Source organism: Salvelinus alpinus, chromosome 5 (genome assembly GCF_045679555.1).
Source record: "Salvelinus alpinus chromosome 5, SLU_Salpinus.1, whole genome shotgun sequence".
Taxonomy (NCBI): domain Eukaryota; kingdom Metazoa; phylum Chordata; class Actinopteri; order Salmoniformes; family Salmonidae; genus Salvelinus; species Salvelinus alpinus.
Genome location: NC_092090.1, coordinates 38,903,292 through 38,924,000, shown reverse-complemented (window position 1 = coordinate 38,924,000; position 20,709 = coordinate 38,903,292). Strand labels below are relative to the sequence as shown.

Here is a 20,709-nt window from a genome sequence, read left to right as displayed (position 1 = left end):
GTTCCTAGCTCCCAATCTCTTTGGAATGTCTATAACTAAGCCTAAACCAGAAATGTATGACAAAAGTTGGTGGAAGGAGAGAAGGTCTGAGATAGAAGTGTTTCTTCATGGTAGTACCAGAGTGAATCATTGCCCTATTCCCATATGCCCTCGACGACACACCTTGACGGACAGAAATTATTGGATTGATGAAGGTAATATGTGGTAGCAGAACCATATCTGGCCATCACCTGTCTCCAAGGACAAATTGTCAAGGGCAGACAAGGGGAGCAATTACACTAGGGGATGTTGCTCCCAATAAGTTACTCCTATAGGCATAATTCCCTCATCTCCTTTCTTTTTTAAGGGTAGATGAAGGGACTATACAGGTGTTCCCCACAAGTGCTTTAATACAGACATTTTAGATAAGGTGTCATGAATGGACAAGGAAAGGAATATAACGTGTGCGTGTGCAGTGGGACAGGACACACATTGGTATCGAAATGGCGTGAACAGTGTTTCCCATGATAGGGGATTGCAGTGGGAACCATTTGCTGTGGAAAGATTCCCCAACGGAATGTAAATAAAGTAACATCACTCAGTGGAACCGCTACATCCAATCAGACTCAAAAGTGGTTGTCGTTGTTTTACTATCAGGTGAGTTGCAATATATAATTGCCGTTGTTCACAAATGCAATAGTGTAAATCTGAACGACCTGACGACCTAGTGCAGTGGTTCCCAACCAGGGGGGGTAATTGAGTAGACTCATGAGACCGTAGGCCTACTGGTCAAATGCACATGAGGGGGTACTCCGGGTAAAGCAAAATTCAGTTGGTGGTACAGTAACCAAAAAAGGGTATGAACCACTGACCTATGGGATCTACAGTAGCTAGCTAACGTTAGGTGTAAGCAGCTAAGTTTGCTGTCACATGAGTAGGAGGAAGACTTCGCCGTACAGTTCACAACAAAGCTAGCTAAGTAACGTTAAAGTTGGTATTGATGTTTTCTCGATATGATCTATTCTATTAGCTAGGCCTAGTTCTAATTTATTTTAGTTTAGTTTGTAAACTAGTTATGTGTGGAAAAGTTAGTACCATGAGAGGCTTTTCACTGCAATGTTTAGCTAGCTAATAAATCCACAACTGTGTATGGATATTATAGTCACCACACCAGTTAGTGTAATAACAGGTAACTAGCTAGTATACTGAAAATAGTAGTGCCATCAACTCTCAACTGTCACATTATTCTGTACATGCCTGTCTCCAGTGTTTTAGGGTGTGTGGCCATGACTCGGGGTAGGAGGACTAAGTTGGAGCCCTGGATGGAGCAGGTCATCCTGAGTTATGGCACAGAGCCAAAGGAGGAGCAGAAGAACACTCTGATGAAAGCGCATGTTGTTGGGGTAATGAGGCATCAAGTACATACACTTCATGCAAGGCCTGTGTTCCAAGTTTAGAAGGTGTGTGTGTGTGTGGGTCGGCCGGATGTCAGAGTCCCAAGCCCGGTCGACTGAGGGTTTGACAACGTTGCTGTTCCTCTCTGATGGAGTGGTGCACATCCCCGCCATACTGACCCAGGACGCCTGGGAGACTCTTCAGGAGTGAGTTAACATTTAGGACAAGCGTAGAGGCCTATGAGATCATATTAAATGACATGTATGTCTAAAACCCACCTGTAAACCATTTCTTGTTAAGCCCAGTACAAATCTAACAGCCAACATAAGGAGAAACAAGACGAGACAAAACGTATTAAGATATTTAAAAACCATACAGCAAATGGTGATGCATTTCTATCTATCGGTATCCTCTGGTAGGCAGGATGACTGTGAGTGCTTCTCCAGTCTCATTAATTGCACAGTGTGTGTGTATTCATACACCCTGCAGTTCAACATGGACTCTGAACAGGTGCGTGTGAATGATCCTATGATACTGGTACTAGTAGTCCTTTGGTCTTAGAGAGACAGCTCCTGTTCTTTATTCTTTACCATTCATATTTTATTTTACTCTAAATGTGTCCTCATCTCCTCATACAAGGAGCCAGTTTTACTTATCGGTTGGTGAGCTGACCACCACATCAGATGGGGCTGCTAAAGACAACAGCCCTTGCTGGTAAGAGACGCACCTCCTGGCCTCCAAACCCAAACACCCACACATATGCACCTTAATTGGGAAGAACAGGCTCATTCTAATGACTGGAGCGGATTGAGTGAAATGGTAACAAATACATTAAACACATGGTTTCCAGGTCTTTGATGGCATTCCATTTGCTCCGTTCCAGACAATATTATGAGCCGTTCTCTCCTCAGTAGCCTCCTGTGATACACACATTAAATGTAGTGACTCTCCAACTTGCTTTTGTTTCAGCACATCGCTCAACTCAGTCAGACAAAAGATCTGTACAACATGGAGGTGAGTATGGGGTGTGTGTATTTATGTTTTTTTCAATTTTATTTAACTTGGCAAGTCAGTTAAGAACATATTCTTATTTACAATGACGGCCTACCAAAAGGCCTCCTGCGGGGACGGGGGCTGGGATAAAAAAATAAAAATGTATTAAATAAAAATATAGGACATAACACGCATCACAACAAGAGAGACAACACTACATAAAGAGAGACCTAAGACGACAACATAGCATGGCAGCAACACATGACAACATCATGGCAGCAGCACAACATGGTACAAACATTATTGGGCACAGACAACAGCACAAAGGGCAAGAAGGTAGAGACAAGAGTCTGTGTTTGTGCATTTTTTTGTTGTTGCATATAATACATGTGTACATTACTTTATATATTGTATTTGTTGATCATGTGTTTTCTTTTATCCACAGATCCCTGCTTGCACAGGATTCTGTCCATACTCAGAACACCCAGTCTGGTACGGAACTCTATACACTCTGCACTACATTGATGATTTGTATCCTTATTGTTTGCCACACCTGTGTATATGACTGTGTTTCCTATCTACTAGAGTTCAGTCTGTCAGAGCTGCTGGGGGAGTGGCAGCATGACTGGCGCCAGTCTCTGTTGAAGGATGTGATGGAACTCTTGAGGACACCCACAAACCCCCCCTCCCCACAGCCCTCCACCTCCACCTCCAACACCCTCACTGGCACCAGATGGGCTATTGAAAGGTTCAGATATAAGGTGTGTGTGTGTGTGTGTGTGTGTGTGTGTGTGTGTGTGTGTGTGTGTGTGTGTGTGTGTGTGTGTGTGTGTGTGTGTGTGTGTGTGTGTGTGTGTGTGTGTGTGTGTGTGTGTGTGTGTGTGTGTGTGTGTGTGTGACCAACCTATTACTATAACTATTGCCCATGATCCCACACTTTCCTGTGAGTTATGTTTGTTAACTGGTCCATGCTGTAGATTAAGTATTTTCTATCAGTTACTGCTAGCTGAAGTATGCTGCTACCACAATAGAGCCCAGTGTGTGTACAAATATCTATATTTTTCTCTCCCTCTCTCTAGAGGAGAGTTTGGATGGTGTCAGGGGTGACCGGAGGAGCAGTGGCGAGCCCATGGGACATGTTTGCTCCAGCAGCTGAGCTGCTCAGGACCTCCTCTGCATCTGACGGTGTGCTCCTTTCCTTTTAACTTTTCAATCATTCAACCTCTATACACACACATCACACCATCCACATTTGTCTTTGCACCGTACTACAGATATTCTAACTTCTGTCTCTCATTGGTTCCCTGACAGAATCTATCACCTCGGAGCCCTTCTCCCTCCAGAAGAGCCAGTCTCTGCTCGACCCCACTCCACAACCAGTCACCCTTGCAACGTTTCCCCTGGCAACCAACACCCAGGTGCCAACCCTGACCCATGGGGCCACCCAAAGGTCAGGCGAGCGCTCCCTTCCTCCTTATCAAAAACCAGGCCCCTCTCACAGCCTACTCCCCTCCAGTGGCGGCTCCTCCACTGTGAGTCCATCTACAAAGCACCAACACTCTGGCATGAAGCTCCACCACAGTGGCTCAACCACAACACATCAACTTCCAGTCACGGAGCAGCAAGATCAGGTGGAGGAAGAGGAGGATGTTGTGAAGAGGTGTAGGAAGGATAAGAAGAAGAGTTCTGTGCAGACCCCAGAGGATAATGATATCCCCTGGGAGGAGGAAAATATGCAGAAGAACTGCGGCCTGCCCCCCTGGATGTTTCCAGGATTGGGGAGGGAAGCAGCTGCAAACAGAAGGCAGTTGCAGCAATAGCCCCCCGGAGGCCCTCCAATGTAAGGGTGACCAGTTTTCAACCAAGAAATAGGATATATATAGACCATTTAGTGGAATTTTTAACCTGTCCGTTTTGTTAGATTGGTGTGAAGTAAATGATCTGTCTTGCTCTCTCAGGTTCACAGTGATGGCACTTCGTTCTCATATTCTTATCAGCTGTGTGGCCGCATTTCGAAGGATCTAAGCCATTTAAAGTGAGTAAACCGTGTGTGTGTGCCGTGCCTTCGGAAAGTACTCAGACCTCTTTGCTTTTTCCACATTTTGTTACGTTACAGCCTTATTCTAAAATTGATTAAATATATAAAAATCCTCAGCAATCTACACACAGTACCCCCATAATGACAAAGCGAAAAACAGGTTTTTAGAAATTTTTGCAAATGTATTAAAAAAAAATGAAATACATAATTATTCATACCCTTTGCTATGAGACTCGAAATTGAGCTCCGGTGCATCCTGTTTCCATTGATCATCCTTATTGATCATCCTTGAGATGTTTCTACAACTTGATTGAAGTCTACCTGTGGTAAATTCAATTGATTGGACATGATTTGGAAAGGCACGCACCTGTCTATATAAGGTCCCACAGTTGACAGTGCATGTCAGAGCTAAAACCAAGCCATGATGTCAAAGGAATTGTCAGTAGATTGTCCACATTGACCCTGTACCCCCTGTATGAAGCCTTGTTATTGTTATGTAATTTTCTTGTGTTCATTTAAAATGTTGTAATTTTATTTTGTAAATATTTTCTTAACTCTATTTCTTGAACTGCGTTGTTGGATAAGGGCTTGTAAGTAAGCATTTCATGGTAAGGTAAGGTTGTATTCGGCGCATGTAACAAATACAATTTGATTTAGAGCTCAGAGACAGGATTGTGTAGAGGCACAGATCTGGGGAAGTGTACCAAAACATTTCTGCAGCATTGAAAGTCCCCAAGTACACATTGGCCTCCATCATTCTTATGTGTGTTCCAAGATGGCGTAGCAGTCAGATGTCTGTTTGTCCCATGTATATATCTTTTTTTATCTCATTTTCCATCTACGGACTGAACATACTCTCCTGCAACCCGCCTCAACCAATGTGGTACGGATCTGCTATTTTCTTTACACTTTAGAACCGGAACACCCATCAGAAGCTAGCTAGCTAACTAGCTACTAGCTAGTAGTCAGTTAGCCACTGCTAGCGGTCATCACCGTTAACTCGGACATCAGCCAGCCTCAGTCCGGTCAATTCCTGCCCGTCTGCACAGTATATCAACCCAGAGCATATCGGACTGCTTTTTCTCTACCACATCTCCGGATTCCTACCGCAAGCTTTGAACTTTTACACCAGATCATCGCAGCTAGCTAGCTGCTATCCGAGTGGCTACTCCTGGCTAACGTCTCTGTCCCGAAGCAAATACCAGTTAGCCTGGAGCTAGCCTCGAGCTAGGCACATCTCCCGGCTAGCTGAAGAGGTCCATCAGCCAATTCTTGAGCAACAATACCTATTTTGCCAATTGGCCTGGACCCTTTTACTGCCGACACGGAGCCCCGCCGATCCATCACGACTGGTCTGCCTACGTAACCGTCTGAAGGGGTTTCAACAGGCTCTTCCGTTGCGACATCTCCCGAAGGCCCATCTGCTATCCCCGGCCCGCTAGCTGTCTGAATCGCCGTGTCTCCAGCTCGTCTAACTACTCACTGGAACCTATGATCACTCGGCTACACATGCCTCTCCCTAATGTCAATATACCTTGTTTATTGCTGTTTTGGTTAGTGATTATTGTCTTATTTCACTGTAGAGCCTCCAGCCCTGCTCAATATGCCTTAGCTAGCCCTTTTGTTCCATCCCCCACACATGCGGTGACCTCACCTAGCTTAAATGGTGCCTCTAGAGACAAAACCTCTCTCATCACTCAATGCCTAGGTTTACCTCCACTGTACTCACATCCTACCATACCCTTGTCTGTACATTATTGCTTGAATCATCTATTCCTCCGCGCCCCAAAATCTGCTTATTTTACTCTCTGTTCCGAACGCACTAGACGACCAGTTCTTATAGCCTTTAGCCGTACCCTTATCCTACTCCTCCTCTGGTGATGTAGAGGTTAACCCAGGCCCTGCAGCCCCTAGCTCCACTCCCATTCCCCAGGCGCTCTCATTTGTTCACTTCTGTAACTATAAAGGCCTTGGTTTCATGTATGTAAACATTAGAAGCCTCCTTAAGTTTGTTTTATTCACTGCTTTAGCACACTCCGCCAACCCGGATATCCTAGCCGTGTCTGAATCTTGGCTTAGGAAGGCCACCAAAATCCTTACATTTCCATCCCTAACTATAACATTTTCCGACAAGATAGAACTGCCAAAGGGGGCGGAGTTAGCCTGCAGAGTTCTGTCATACTATCCAGGTCTGTGCCCAAACAATTCGAGCTTCTACTTTTAAAAATCCACCTTTCCAGAAACAAGTCTCACCGTTGCCGCTTGTTATAGACCCCCTTCAGGCCCCAGCTGTGCCCTGGACAACATATGTGAATTGATTGCCACCCATCGATCTTCAGAGTACTGTTAGGTGACCTAAACTGGGACAAGCTTAACACCCCGGCCGTCCTACAATCTAAGCTAAATGCCCTCAATCTCACACAAATGATCAAGGACCCTACCAGGTACAACACTAAATCCATAACCATGGGCACCCTCTTAGATATCCTGACGAACTTGCCCTCTAAATACACCTCTGCTGTCTTCAACCAGGATCTCAGTGATCATTGCCTGCGTAATGGGTCCGCGGTCCCCCCTCATCACTGTCAAACGCTCCCTAAAGCACTTCAGCGAGCAGGCCTTTCTAATCGACCTGGCCTGGGTATTCTGGAAGGATATTGACCTCATCCCGTCAGTAGAGGATGCCTGGTTGTTCTTTAACTTCTTATGGCTGCAGGGGCAGTATTGAGTAGCTTGGATGAAAGGTACACAGAGGTGCCCAGAGTAAACGGCCTGCTCCTCAGTCATAGTTGCTAATATATGCATTTTATTGGATAGAACACACTCTGAAGTTTCTAAAACTGTTTGAATTATGTCTGTGAGTATAACAGAACTCATATGGCAGGCAAAAGCCTGAAGTTTTTTTCTGAGGCTGGTAGATTTTCAACCAAGCTCCCATTGAAATTACAGCGAGATATGGATGAGTTTTCACTTCCTACGGCTTCCATTAGATGTGAACAGTCAATAGAACTTTGTCTGATGACTTTACTGTGAAGGGGGGCCGAAGGAGACAGGAATGAGTCACCACTGTCATGAGGTGACCATTTTTTCACCATGTGCGTTCACATAAGAGGGAGCTCCGTTCCATCGCTCACCTGAAGTCAATGTAATTCTCCGGTTGGAACGTTATTCAAGATTTATTTGAACAACATTCTAAAGATTGATTCAATACATCGTTTGACATGTTTCTATTGACTGTTACGGAACTTTTGGACATTTCGTCACGTTTTAGTGAACGCGCTTTGTGACTTTGGAATTGTTTACCAAACGCGGTAACCAAAGTAGCTAATTGGACATAAATAACAGACATTATCGAACAAATCAAGCATTTATTGTGGACCTGGGATTCCTGGGAGTGCATTCTGATGAAGATCATCAAAGGTAAGGGAATATTTATCATGTAATTTCTGGATTCTGTTGACTCCAACATGGCGGCTAATTTGACTCTTGTTCTGAGCTCCGTCTCAGATTATTGCATGGTTTGCTTTTTCCGTAAAGTTTTTTTGAAATCTGACACAGCGGTTGCATTAAGGAGAGGTATATCTATAATTCCATTTTCCATTCCATGCAAAATCTGGATCCCTACAAATCAGCTGGGCTAGACAATCTGGACCCTCTTTCTAAAATGATCCGCCAAAATTGTTGTAACCCCTATTACTAGCTTGTTCAACCTCTCTTTTGTATCATCTGAGATCCCCAAAGATTGGAAAGCTGCCGCGGTCATCCCCCTGTTCAAAGGGGAGATACTCTAGACCCAAACTTTTACAGACCTATATCCATCCTGCCCTGCCTTTCTAAAATCTTCGAAAGCCAAGTTAACAAACAGATCACAGACCATTTCAAATCCCACCGTACCTTCTCCACTATGCAATCTGGTTTCCGAGCTGGTCATGGGTGCACCTCAGGCACGCTGAAGGTCCTAAATGATATCATAACTGCCATTGATAAAAGACTACTGTGCAGCCGTCTTCATCGACATGGCCAAGGCTTTCAACTCTGTCAATCACCGCATTCTTATCGGCAGACTCAATAGCCTTGGCTTCTCAAATGACTGTCTTGCCTGGTTCACCAACTACTTCTCAGAGTTCCGTGTGTCAAATTGGAGGGCCTGTTGTCCAGACCTCTGGCAGTCTTTATGGGGGTACCACAGGGTTCAATTCTCGGGCCGACTCTTTTCTCTGTATATGTATCAATGATGTCGCTCTTGCTGCTGGTGATTCTCTGATCCACCTCTACGCAGACAACACCATTCTGTATACAACTGGCCCTTCTTTGGAGACTGTTAACAAACTAGCAAACGAGCTTCAATGTCATACAACACTCCTTCCGAGACCTCCAACTGCAAGTAAAATTAAGTGCATGCTCTTCAACCGATTGCTGCCCGCACCCTCCCGCCCGACTAGCATCACTACTCTGGATGGTTCTGACTTAGGCATTTGTAGTTGTCCACATATTCTAAGTGTCTAGTTAGACTGTAAACTCTCCTTCCAGACTCACATTAAGCATCTCCAATCCAAAATTAAATCTAGAATCGGCTTCCTATTTCGCTACAAAGCATCCTTCACTCATGCTGCCTAACATACCCACGTAAAACTGACTATCCTACCGATCCTTGACTTCGGCGATGTCATTTACAAAATAGCCTCCAACACTCTACTCAGCAAACTGGATGCAGTCTATCACAGTGCCATCCGTTTTGTCAGCAAAGCCCCATACACTACCCACCACTGCGACCTGTATGCTCTTGTTGGCTGGCCCTCACTACATATTTGTCGCCAAACCCACTGGCTCCAGGTCATCTATAAGCTTATGTTAGGTAAAGCCCCGCCTAATCTCAGCTCACTGGTCACCATAGCAACACCCACCTGTAGCACGCGCTCCAGCAGGTATATTTCACTGGTCATCCCCAAAGCCAACACTCCCTTTGGCCGCCTTTCAGTTCTCTGCTGCCAATGACTGGAACGAATTGCAAAAATCACTGAAGCTGGAGTCTTATATATCCCTCTCTAACTTTAAGCATCAGCTGTCAGAGCAGCTTACCGATCACTGTACCTGTACACAATGTGGTAAACCGTGGGGTGTTGGGTTGAGCGTGCAGAGATTGACACATAGACAGGGAGGTTTTAGTCCGCAAAAACAACTTTACAAAGAAAATAAACATAACAAAGAAAATCACTTAGGTTTGGCTCGGTCCTTCTTCTTGCTCGGTGTCGGTCTCTCCCCGTTCTCTCTCGTGGTGTGCCACAGTGCTCCTTTTATTTGGCCTCCACAGCTGGTTGGCACTTTACCATAATTACCTCCACTTGGAGCTGTCCGTGTCGGGGTTCCCAGCTCCCGTATTCCCAGCAGAGGGAGCCAACTTCGCCTCACGTACCTCCCCTCTATTACCATCCCCTGGGGTAGACCTCCTGGGATACCACAACAGCCAATCTGTAAATAACACACCCTAATTTGTCCCCATATTGTTACTTATCCTCTTGCTCTTTTGCACCCCAGGATCTCTACTTGCACTTCATCATCTGCACATCTATCACTCCAGTGTTAATGCTAAATTGTAATTATTTCGCCTCCATGGCCTATTTATTACCTTACCTCCTTACTCTTCTACATTTGCACACACTGTACATAGATGTTTCTATTGTGTTATTGACTGTACGTTTGTTTATGTGTAACTCTGTGTTGTTGTTTTTGTCGCACTGCTTTGTTTTATCTTGGCCAGGTCGCAGTTGTAAATGAGAATTTGTTCCTAGCTGGCCTACCTGGTTAAATAAAAGTGAAATTTAAAAAAAATATATAAAATTCTTAAATAAAGAAGTTTGGAACCACCAAGACTCTTCCTAGAGCTGGCCACCCGGCCAAACTGAGCAATCGGGGGATAAGGGCCTTGGTCAGGGAGGTGACCAAGTACCCGATGGTCACTCTGACAGAGCTCTAGAGTTCCTCTGTGGAGATGGGAGAACCTTCCAGAAGGACAACCATCTTTGCAGTACTCGGCGAGATGGAAGCCACTCCTCAGTAAAAGGCACATGACAGCCTGCTTGGAGTTTGCTAAAAGGCACCTAAAGACTCAGACCATGAGAAACAATATTCTCTGGTCTGATGAAACCAAGATTGAACTCTTTGGCCTGAATGCCAAGTGTCACTTCTGGAGGAATCCGAGCACCATTCCTACGGTGAAGCATGGTGGTGGCAGCATCATGCTGTGGGGATGTTTTTCAGTGGCAGGGAATGGGAGACTAGTCAAGATCAAGGCAAAGATGAACAAAGCAAAGTACATAGATCCTTGATGAAAACCTGCTCCAGAGCGCCCAGGACCTCAGACTTCCAACAGGACAATGACCCTAAGCACACAGCCAAGACAATGCAGGAATGACTTCGGGACAAGTCTCTGAATGTCCTTGAGTGGCCCAGCCAGAGCCTGGGGGGGGAACTATTTTTTATCAATTTTAGAATAAGGCTGTAACCTACCAAAATGTGGAAAAAGTCAAGGGGTCTGAATACTTTCCGAAAGCTGTGTATGTCTGTGTGTGTATGTCTGTGTGTGTGTGTGTGTCGTGCAGGATTCCTGATGGCATGGTGCACTGGGCTGTACGTTACCTGGTCCCTTCCATGCAGACGGAGGTTGTCAAGGACACACAGCTGCGACCCCAGACTCACCCCAGTTGACAACCTGAGGTCATCGCCCCCATCTTCCCATTGTGTTGAATCCATAGTGTACAGAGGCAGCTTTGTTTTTTTATGAATCTCTATTGTTATGTTTATATAACATTCTGAATATTGATAAATAAATATACATTAGTAATTGAATTGTGTCAGCTCTAGATGCAGGCAAATGTGAACTTAGCAACTTTTAATTTGTCAACAGCAAGATAATTTCATTGTCAGTTACTCAGATATTTTTTCCTTAATTTTACTTTTGAATAACACACATGCACTTATTTCCTTATGCAAACATTCACTGGCTGCTATAATAAAATACAAATCATATCAGATGTCCTCTAGAATAATTTGAACAAAATATAAGCACAACAAAAATAGTTAGTTACATAATGCTTGTACATAGTGCTTTAAACAATTATATCTACTCAATGGAAGCCAGTGTCATGTGGTGGTTGGGTGGGGGCTTGCCCTGGGGATTCCTGAAGAGGTGAAGGCATAGAGGAAAGGGTTGAGGGAGCTGTTGATGATGATGAAACCCATGAGGACATTCCAAGCTGAGTCACACACATTCTCCACAACCTCGTTCTGCACGGCCAAGTTCACCAGGGCCAGCAGGTTGAACAGGTGCAGCAGAGTCCAGAAGCAGAAGAAGGACAGAACGATGCAGATGACCAGCTTGGTCAACCTCCGCTTTCTGAACAGGGCCGCCTGGCTCACCCTCCTGCGGAGGTAGAAGTAGGACGCCACCAGGATGCAGCAGGGAACTACAAATCCCAGCAGCATTTGGACAAGTAGGATGGCCATTTCTTGTCTGAGGCTCTGGAAGTGTGAGCTGCAGGATTTGCCACCGTCGTATGTCTTGATGTCAAGGACAGAGAAGGCGGGAGAGGCAATGAACCCTGCCAGCCCCCACAGGGAGGAGTGCCTCTTCCCTCATACGGCCTAGCCGCGCCCAGCTGTGGGGGTACAGCACCTGGACGCAGCGCTGCACACTCAGCAGGGTGATGGTCAGCACACTACCATTCAGGCTGCAATAGATCAGGAAGAAGAGCAGCTTGCAGGCGGCGGGGCCCAGATCCCAGGTCCTCTGTAGGTTGTTGATAACTAGAGGCAGGCATAGCAAGACCATCAGGTCACACAGTGCCAGATTCAGCATCAGGCTATCAGAACCACCACATTCCCATGGATTCCCACAATGCAACAGAAGCCCGTGATCACGCTGGGCAACACACGGGTCATGTGCCAGTAAGGATAGGACTGAGTGCTGCATAGGGCCGAACTGTCCAGACTATTAAAATCCACAGAGAATGCTGGTTAGAAACTCAACAGGGATGTCTCACTACCTCTGTCTGGCTGGGCTGACGGAGACACACTAAGCTCTGAGTTGTTCCCCAGATTGCCTTCACTACTGGTGGTAGTGATGATATGCTGTAAACAAAGAGTACCTGTGTGTGACTCTGGGCCGGGCCTGTTTTGAATATACAACGTGTGTACAGCTCTGTGTTATGTGAAGGTAACAGCCTACCAACATGACACACTCATGTATAGCCTCCTGACCCGTGAGAGTTACAGGAAAACCTCAACGGAGGCCCCTAAAACCCTCACAAACTTTTACAGATGCACAATTGAGAGCATCCTGTCAGGCTGTATCACGGCCTGGTATGGCAACTGCACCGCCCGCAACCGCAGGGCTCTTCAGAGGGTGGTGTGGTCTGCCCAAAGCATCACCGGGGGCAAACTACATGCCCTCCAGGACACCTACACCACCCGATGTCACAGGAAGGCCAAAAAGATATTCAAGGACATCAACCACCTGCGCCACGGCCTGTTCCCGCCTCTATCTTCCAGAAGGCAAGGTCAGTACAGGTGCATCAAAGCTGGGACAGAGAAATAGCTTCTATCTCAAGGCCATCAGACTGTTAAATAGCCATCACTAGCAGGCTTCCACCCGGTTACGTAACCCTGCACCTTAGAGGCTGCTGCACTATATACATAGATTTTTTTTCTTGGAATCACTGGCCACTTTAATAATGTTTACATACTGCTTTACTCATCTCATATTTATATACTGTATTCTATTCTACTGTATTTGCCTAGTTAAATAAAGGTTAAATAAATAAACACCTTTTTGTTGTCAATGCCACTCCAACATTGCTCGATGTAATATTTATATATTTCTTGATTTAATTATACATTACATTAGTGTGTATTGTTCTGAACTGTTTGATACTACTGCACAGTTGGAGCTAGGAACACAAGCATTTCGCTACACCCGCAATAACATCTTCTAAATATGTGAATGTGACCAATAAAATTAGATTTGATGGAGGAAAGTGCTTTTATTGATGAACCATCATGACCTTATCCATGCAGGGTTAGAGTTTTTACATTTAACAGAACCTTTGGGGTATGTTGTACAAGGGCAAAGCAATTGGATAGAGTTCGACCACCTCAAAATTAAGTCTTAAATCTACAGGAGCTACTTTATTTCTGGTTATTACACTCCAGCAAGATAGGTGGCGGTAATGCCCCAATTGTCGAGGTATACCTACTGCATCAAACACGGAACAGGAAAAAGAGAAAGAGAAGAAGGCAATTTGCGCATGGTCACGTCTTTCCATTTTTCTTTGTTATTGTTCTAATACATGTTTTGCATTGCATTTCTACCTGAGGATTTTGAAGCTAGATTTTTTATAGTGGTATTGGAGCAATGTCGAGTGTGCCTGCTCCCAATCGTTCATCCGCCGGCTGGCCGCGCGGGGTCAGTCAGTTCGGCGGGAACAAATACATGAGCGCGCCTGCAAAACCACTCAGCCTGGAGAGAACCATTAATTTGTGAGTAACAGGGTGAAGGGACGACGACGATTGGTTTTTAACGTCAGATTATGTGTGCATGTATAGTGGTTATGCAAGACTACTACAATACCCGTTTTTCATTCAATTGTATGGAAGAGTTAATGGACTGCAAGCTTTGCAGTAGCCAGAATCCGACTAACGTTAGATGTTAATTACATTAGTCGGAACACTGCTATGACGCGATCAGGACAGCACAGTTGGCGAGAGATATGGTGCGGATAATGTACCTCAATCCCATTATTCCAACTGACAAATCGAGAAGATTGATATACTACTAGTTTTTAATGACTGCTAGTTTTTTTCGTCAGCATGCTAGGCTAATGCTATAGCAGCCCATTGGATTCCATGACAATTTGAATTCTAGCCAAAGATGGTGGATAAGAGTTTGTTAATGTTCCTGTCTGTGTAAGTGGGCGTTTCATCTCCCGCGTGAGCTCATGGTGCCTCCATAATATCAAATACATTTTTATATACTGGGTGGCTCGAGCCCTGAATGCTGATTGGCTGACAGCCATGGTATATCAGATCGTATACCACGGGTATGACAATTTATTTTTACTGCTCTAATTACGTTGGTAACCAGTTTATAATAGCAATAAGGCACCTCAGGTGTTTGATATATGGTCAATATACCACTGCTCGATGGGTTGTGTCCAGGCACTCCACTTTGTGCCGTGCAAAGAACAGCCCTTATTGCTTAAATAACTAACCCAAGATAGTTCATCTGTGTCGTTTACAGTGGTAGCAAATTAAGCATAGTGGGCAGAAGAAACAAGGAGTTAAAAAAATATATATATTTCACTGGTCACCCCAAAAGCCAACACTCCCTTTGGCCGCCTTTCCTTCCAGTTCTCTGCAGCCAATGACGAGAACGAACTGCAAAAATCACTGAAGCCTCATATCTACCTCACTAGCTTTAAGCACCAGCTGTCAGAGCAGTTCACAGATCACTGTACCTGTACATAGCCCATCCAACTACCTCATCACCATATTGTTATTTATTTTGCTCCTTTGCACCCCAGTACTGCTACTTGCAAACTCATCTTCTTCACATCTATCACCCCAGGGTTTAATTTGCCATACTGTAATAATTTCACCACTATGGCCTATTTATTGCCTAACCCCCCTTATCCTACCTCATTTGCACACACTTTATATAAACTTTCTGTATTGTATTATTGACTGCATGTTTGTTTATTCCATGTGTAACTCTGTGTTGTTTGTGTCGCACTGCTTTGCTTTATCTTGGCCAGGTTGCCATTGTAAATGAAAAAATGTTCTCAACTAGCCTACCTGGTTAAATAAAGGTGAAATATACCTGCTGGAGCGCGTGCTGCGGGTGGGTGCTGCTATGGTGACCAGTGAGCTGAGATAAGGCGGGGCGTTACCTAGCAAAGACTTATAGATGACCTGGAGCCAGTGGGTTTGGCGACAGATATGAAGCGAGGGCCAGCCAACGAGAGCATACAGGTCGCAGTGGTGGGTAGTGTATGGGGCTTTGGTGACAAAATGGATGGCACTGTGTTAGACTGCATCCAATTTGCTGAGTAGAGTGTTGGAGGCTATTTTGTAAATGACATCGCCGAAGTCAAGGATCGGTAGGATAGTCAGTTTTACAAGGGTATGTTTGGCAGTATGAGTGAAGGATGCTTTGTTGCGAAATAGGAAGCCGATTCTAGATTTGATTTTGGACTGGAGATGCTTAATGTGAGTCTGGAAGGAGAGCTTACAGTCTAACTAGACACCTAGGTATTTGTAGTTGTCCACATATTCTAAGTCAGAACCGTCCAGAGTAGTGATGCTGGACGGGTGGGTAGGTGTGGGCAGCGATCGGTTGAAGAGAATGCATTTAGTTTTGCTTGCATTTAAGAGCAGTCAGGGGCCACGGAAGGAGAGTGGTGTGGCATTGAAGCTTGTCTGGAGGTTAGTTAACACAGTGTCCAAAGAAGGGCCAGAAGTATACAGAATGGTGTCGTCTGTGTAGAGGTGGATCAGAGGATCACCAGCAGCAAGAGCGACATTGACGTATACAGAGAAGAGTCGTCCCGAGGATTGAACCCTGTGGCACCCCCATAGAGACTGCCAGAGGTCCGGACAACAGGCCCTCCGATTTGACACACTGAACTCTATCTGAGAAGTAGTTGGTGAACCAGGCGAGACAGTCATTTGAGAAACCAAGGCTGTTGAGGGTGCCGATAAGAATATGGTGATTGACAGAGTCGAAAGCCTTGGCCAGGTTGACGAATACAGCTGCACAGTATTGTCTCTTATCGATGGTGGTTATGATATCGTTTAGGACCTTGAGCGTGGCTGAGGTGCACCCATGACCAGCTCGGAAACCAGATTGCATAATTGCATAGCGGAGAAGGTACGGTGGGATTTGAGATGGTTTGTGATCTGTTTGTTAACTTGGCTTTCGAAGACCTTAGAAAGGCAGGGTAGGATAGATATGGGTCTGTAGCAGTTTGGGTCTAGAGTGTCTCCCCCTTTGAAGAGGGGGATGACCGTGGCAGCTTTCCGCGGTCATCCCCCGCGGAAAGGTTGAACAAGCTAGTAATAGGGGTTGTAACAGGTGGGATTTTAACAAATCAAAATGTAATTAAAAAGAAGGCTGGACTCCAAAAAACAATTTGACCTACAATAACTTCCATTGACACTATGAAAATTATGTTAAGTAGCCTAATAATGAACCTATGTATTATATATATATTATGTTTGTAAAATGTGAAACAAGAACGAGCTAGCGCGATCTTTCTTCTTCTTTAGGATTTGGTTGTCAGATTGCATCCAACTTTTAGGTGCATACACCACCACCTATTGCACTGCTGTGAGACCATTCACGGCCTACCTACATTAAATTGTTGATACCTTAGTGGAAAATTGCCCCTCCAACTATTAGCCATCTATAATTTAAAAAAATCTCCACCCCATTCCACTATTTAACCCTATCTAATCCTACTCCAGACCACGGGTCTTGAGAGGACAGAACACTACCACTCAACATCCGCTAGTGAGATCCTATTGGCGCTTTGTAGCATGTATTTGCATATTTCCGTTATGGAACGCGTACTCTGAAGTGGGTGTGTGCGCAATAACTCAATTTGTAGTAAACGCCACCATTTTTAAAAACTTTGGGAAATGGTTAAGTCTACAAAATGCAGTCCACTCTGTTACAGATTATAGTTTTGGAAACAGAAAACTGTATTAAGATCAAATGTTTAATCGATGAGAAATTTTGCTGAATGTCTGCCAAAATCCATCTTGCTTCATCTTCTCCCACTGCCAGGCACTGGGCTTCTTCTCATCACCATATTTGGTTGTGAGTGGAAATGCCAACCAAATGCTTCACATTTACACATCAGGTGAAATATCTGGCTTGTTCTTTTGTCTCATTCTTCTATCTTTAAGCTAGCTCTGGTCTACTTATTGTCCCCTCCCTTTCACTCCACCTGTCCCGCCCAGAAAACATTTGCCAGTGAGATGTCTCGCCCTGGGGCACCCGCGGGACGGGGACAATAAGTAAACCAGAGTGGCCCCGCCCCGATCAGAAACAATTTGAGAGTGGGGTGTCTTGCTTTCTCTACCGTCTCTGGCCTAGCGTTGGGGTGAGTAACTACTGGAAGTGTTGTCAAATCTAGTGGACTGCTATAGTATTAGCTAGCCTAGCATGCTGACGAAAAACTAACAGTCATTAAAGATTAGCAGTATTTCAATCTTCTCGATATGTCGTTTAGGATGATGAGACAATTAGTAGTACACTGCCATCTACCATCCCTGGATTGAGGTATGTTTTCCAAGCAGTATCTTGAGCCGGCTCTGCGCTGTCCGGATCGTTGCATAGCTACGTTCTGACTGGAGAGAAAATGTAATGAATGTCTATTCGAATTCTGGCTAGCTTTGCAGTTGACTATGTCCAATTTGACAGCCCAGTTTGTGACACAAAATTATGATGAATTGCTAGTCTGCTGTCCTGTAGATGCATCCTCATTCAAAAGCTGTACAGTGTGTGTTTGTGGGGAGGTTACTGGGTAGCAGTGAAGGCTGTTTAGGGGAGGACGGATCATAATAATGGCTGGAACGGAGCGATTGGTATGGCATCAAACACATGGAAACCATGTGTTTGATGTATTTGATACCATTCCACCATTTCCGCTCCAGCCATTACCACGAGCCCTTCCTCCCCAATTAAGGTGCCACCAACCGCCTGTTCTGGGTAGTGTGTGCATGTTAGTGGAGGCATGCTATGGGATATGCACATTTTAAAATGGTATTCATGACATTGTTTCAGATACCCTCTCACCAACTACACATTTGGGACCAAGGAGCCTCTGTATGAGAAGGACAGTTCAGTGGCAGCACGGTTCCAGAGGATGCGGGAGGAGTTTGACAAGCTGGGCATGCGGAGGGCGGTGGAGGGAGTGCTTATTGTCCATGAGCACAGGTTGCCCCATGTACTGCTGTTGCAGCTGGGAACCACCTTCTTCAAACTGTAAGCACTACCACCAACCAAGCACAGCCTGCAGGAGTTACACTAACAGTCTGTTTGTTTTTAAAGTGTGTACATGCGTGTTTGTATGGTTCTCTTATAGGGTTGTCTATTTGTCTCTTGCAGGCCAGGTGGAGAGCTGAGCCCAGGGGAGGATGAGGTGGATGGGCTGAAACGCCTGATGACAGAGGTACGATACACATGCACTCTCAAAGGAGGCCGGCCAGAGTTGGAATCACAACCTCGGATGACATCCATCCTAGCATTCTCTTAGCTCTCAAACTCTTCTTCTCCGTATGTAGAGTTTTCAACCATTCCATTCGCCTACATTTGGCTCCGTGTAAACTCCAATTCTGATGCTGTGTGTTAATGTTTAGAAACGTCAATAATCATCGCTTTCGAGAAAGATGCTTTCAACAACAAAAAAACTTATTGTAGCAGTTTTGCACACATTGTGTGCTTCCAGTTGATGAACAACACTTGCTCCCCAGTTAGCTTACATACAGGTGTTCAGAGCTCTCAAGATAGCTAATTAGCACAGGTGGCAGCCTATGTCTTCCGTAAACAAGCACTGTAACATGGGGATATGGCCGTGAGGGAACACAAACCTAACCCTATAAAGGTGTGTAGTAATATACAGTTTGAAAAATATATATTTCTCGCTGATATGAAAGATGAATTCCTTAAGTTTCCAAAACAGTACTGCAAGCAATGCGTGTTAATGTTTAGAGCAAGTGTCGGGGGCTTTTAACAAAACTACCCCGGTCAAAAGACACTATTGTCAATAGGCGCTAAAGTAGTTTGCGTCTATCAATGGGGAAGCATTCTCTAAGATCCTGCAGGATGCTGTGATGCCATAGTGATTGTCTTTACTGTGTCTTTGTCAGATCCTGGGCCGGCAGGACGGGGTGAAGCAGGATTGGGTGATTGATGACTCCATCGGAAACTGGTGGCGCCCCAACTTTGAACCCCCACAGGTGAGCATAACCCAACACACAGTACAGTTTACTGTGACCCGGTCTCCCGGGTGGCGCAGTGGTCTAGGGCACTGCATCGCAGTGCTAGCTGCGCCACCAGAATCTCTGGGTTCACGCCCAGGCTCTGTCACAGCCGGCCGCAACCGGGAGGTCTGTGGGGCGACGCACAATTGGCATAGCGTCGTCCGGGTTAGGGAGGGTTTGGCCGGTAGGGATATCCTTGTCTCAGTATGTAAAATGTATGTAAAATGTAATAAAATGTATGCACTCTACTGTAAGTCGCTCTGGATAAGAGCGTCTGCTAAATGACTAAAAATGTAAAAATGTAAAATGTAAATATTTGTGTTTCTGTTCTGCTGCAGTATCCCTACATTCCAGCCCACATCACTAAACCCAAGGAGCATAAAAAGCTCTTCCTGGTTCAACTGCAGGAAAAAGGTAAGTGCCCCTTAGCTAGTCAAAATCTGTTCTACATACTCTACTCACATAATCTTTAGTGATATTTGCTTCTGTGTCTTTCAGCTCTGTTTGCAGTCCCAAAGAACTACAAACTGGTGGCAGCCCCTCTGTTTGAGCTTTATGACAACGCCCCCGGCTATGGGCCAATCATATCCAGCCTACCGCAACTACTAAGCAGGTAGTGTGTGTTATATATTGTGTATAAATCACTTTTGTGTGTGTTAGAATGAGTGTATGAAGGGTGTGTGTGTGTGAGCTCCGGTATGCTGTATATTCATATTTATTTCCTGTAGGTTCAACTTTATCTACAACTAAATGGTGTGAGAATGGGCACAGTGGCTGGCTGTCTCTGTGAGTGCAGCCATATATGGGTGAAATGAAGACATGGAGGGGAAGTAATACAATGTGCGGCAATCAAAATAAGCAACACAAGGCTACTCACCTCTGGCTTCCCGGTAAGGCTGAACAAAAAACCCACCATCTCAAGAGAAGGGACTGTAAATGTGCTCTTTACAATGATGGAAGAAAATATACTGTCAGACTTTTTGTTTGGATCTGAAATAATTCTGTAATTTCTTACATGATTAAACTGCAACCCAGTGTCTCAAGAATCAGATTTTATGTTTTTGCAACAGAATACATTTATTTGATTAAAGAAACAACAGCATTGAATTTCCTGTTGTGATTTAACCTGTATTACTGTCATGCTATTTCTTTTTCTTAAAAAAAATAAATTAGTCTTTTCATGAAGACTGGCTTTTATAAGAAGTGTGTTGATGACATCTTGTTTTTGGTGTATTGTTTTTACTATATATGCTACCCTCTTG

At 44.8% G+C, this 20,709-nt stretch overlaps 2 protein-coding genes across 7 annotated transcripts; both read left to right on the top strand.

The window, feature by feature from the left end:
* Nucleotides 1-523: 523 nt before the first annotated feature.
* On the top strand, nucleotides 524-11,251 carry LOC139576087 (uncharacterized). Of its 5 annotated transcripts, none has more exons than XR_011675059.1 (10): nucleotides 524-636; nucleotides 1,247-1,382; nucleotides 2,014-2,088; nucleotides 2,344-2,388; nucleotides 2,813-2,859; nucleotides 2,953-3,128; nucleotides 3,447-3,552; nucleotides 3,679-4,207; nucleotides 4,326-4,402; nucleotides 11,005-11,251. XR_011675059.1 is itself a non-coding variant. In XM_071401744.1 (8 exons), exons 1-7 carry the CDS (start codon nucleotides 1,411-1,413, stop codon nucleotides 4,185-4,187), a joined length of 1,128 nt encoding a protein of 375 aa, XP_071257845.1. In that variant the 5' UTR covers nucleotides 1,278-1,410; the 3' UTR covers nucleotides 4,188-4,207; nucleotides 4,326-4,461. The 5 variants fall into 5 exon arrangements, 1 of the variants encoding a protein (XP_071257845.1); XR_011675058.1 differs by lacking the exons at nucleotides 524-636; nucleotides 1,247-1,382 and adding exons at nucleotides 1,451-1,580; nucleotides 1,794-1,884 and having other exon boundaries at nucleotides 11,005-11,139; XR_011675057.1 differs by lacking the exon at nucleotides 524-636 and having other exon boundaries at nucleotides 1,278-1,580; nucleotides 11,005-11,139.
* A 2,343-nt stretch (nucleotides 11,252-13,594) lies between these two features.
* LOC139576082 (cleavage and polyadenylation specificity factor subunit 5) lies at nucleotides 13,595-20,578 on the top strand. Of its 2 annotated transcripts, none has more exons than XM_071401736.1 (7): nucleotides 13,595-13,939; nucleotides 18,249-18,449; nucleotides 18,573-18,636; nucleotides 19,334-19,423; nucleotides 19,786-19,861; nucleotides 19,946-20,060; nucleotides 20,176-20,578. In XM_071401736.1, the coding sequence occupies exons 1-7, from the start codon at nucleotides 13,815-13,817 to the stop codon at nucleotides 20,195-20,197; spliced, it is 693 nt and encodes a 230-aa protein (XP_071257837.1). In that variant the 5' UTR covers nucleotides 13,595-13,814; the 3' UTR covers nucleotides 20,198-20,578. The 2 variants fall into 2 exon arrangements, 1 of the variants encoding a protein (XP_071257837.1); XR_011675056.1 differs by having other exon boundaries at nucleotides 13,675-13,939; nucleotides 19,921-20,060.
* The last annotated feature ends 131 nt before the right edge of the window (nucleotides 20,579-20,709 follow it).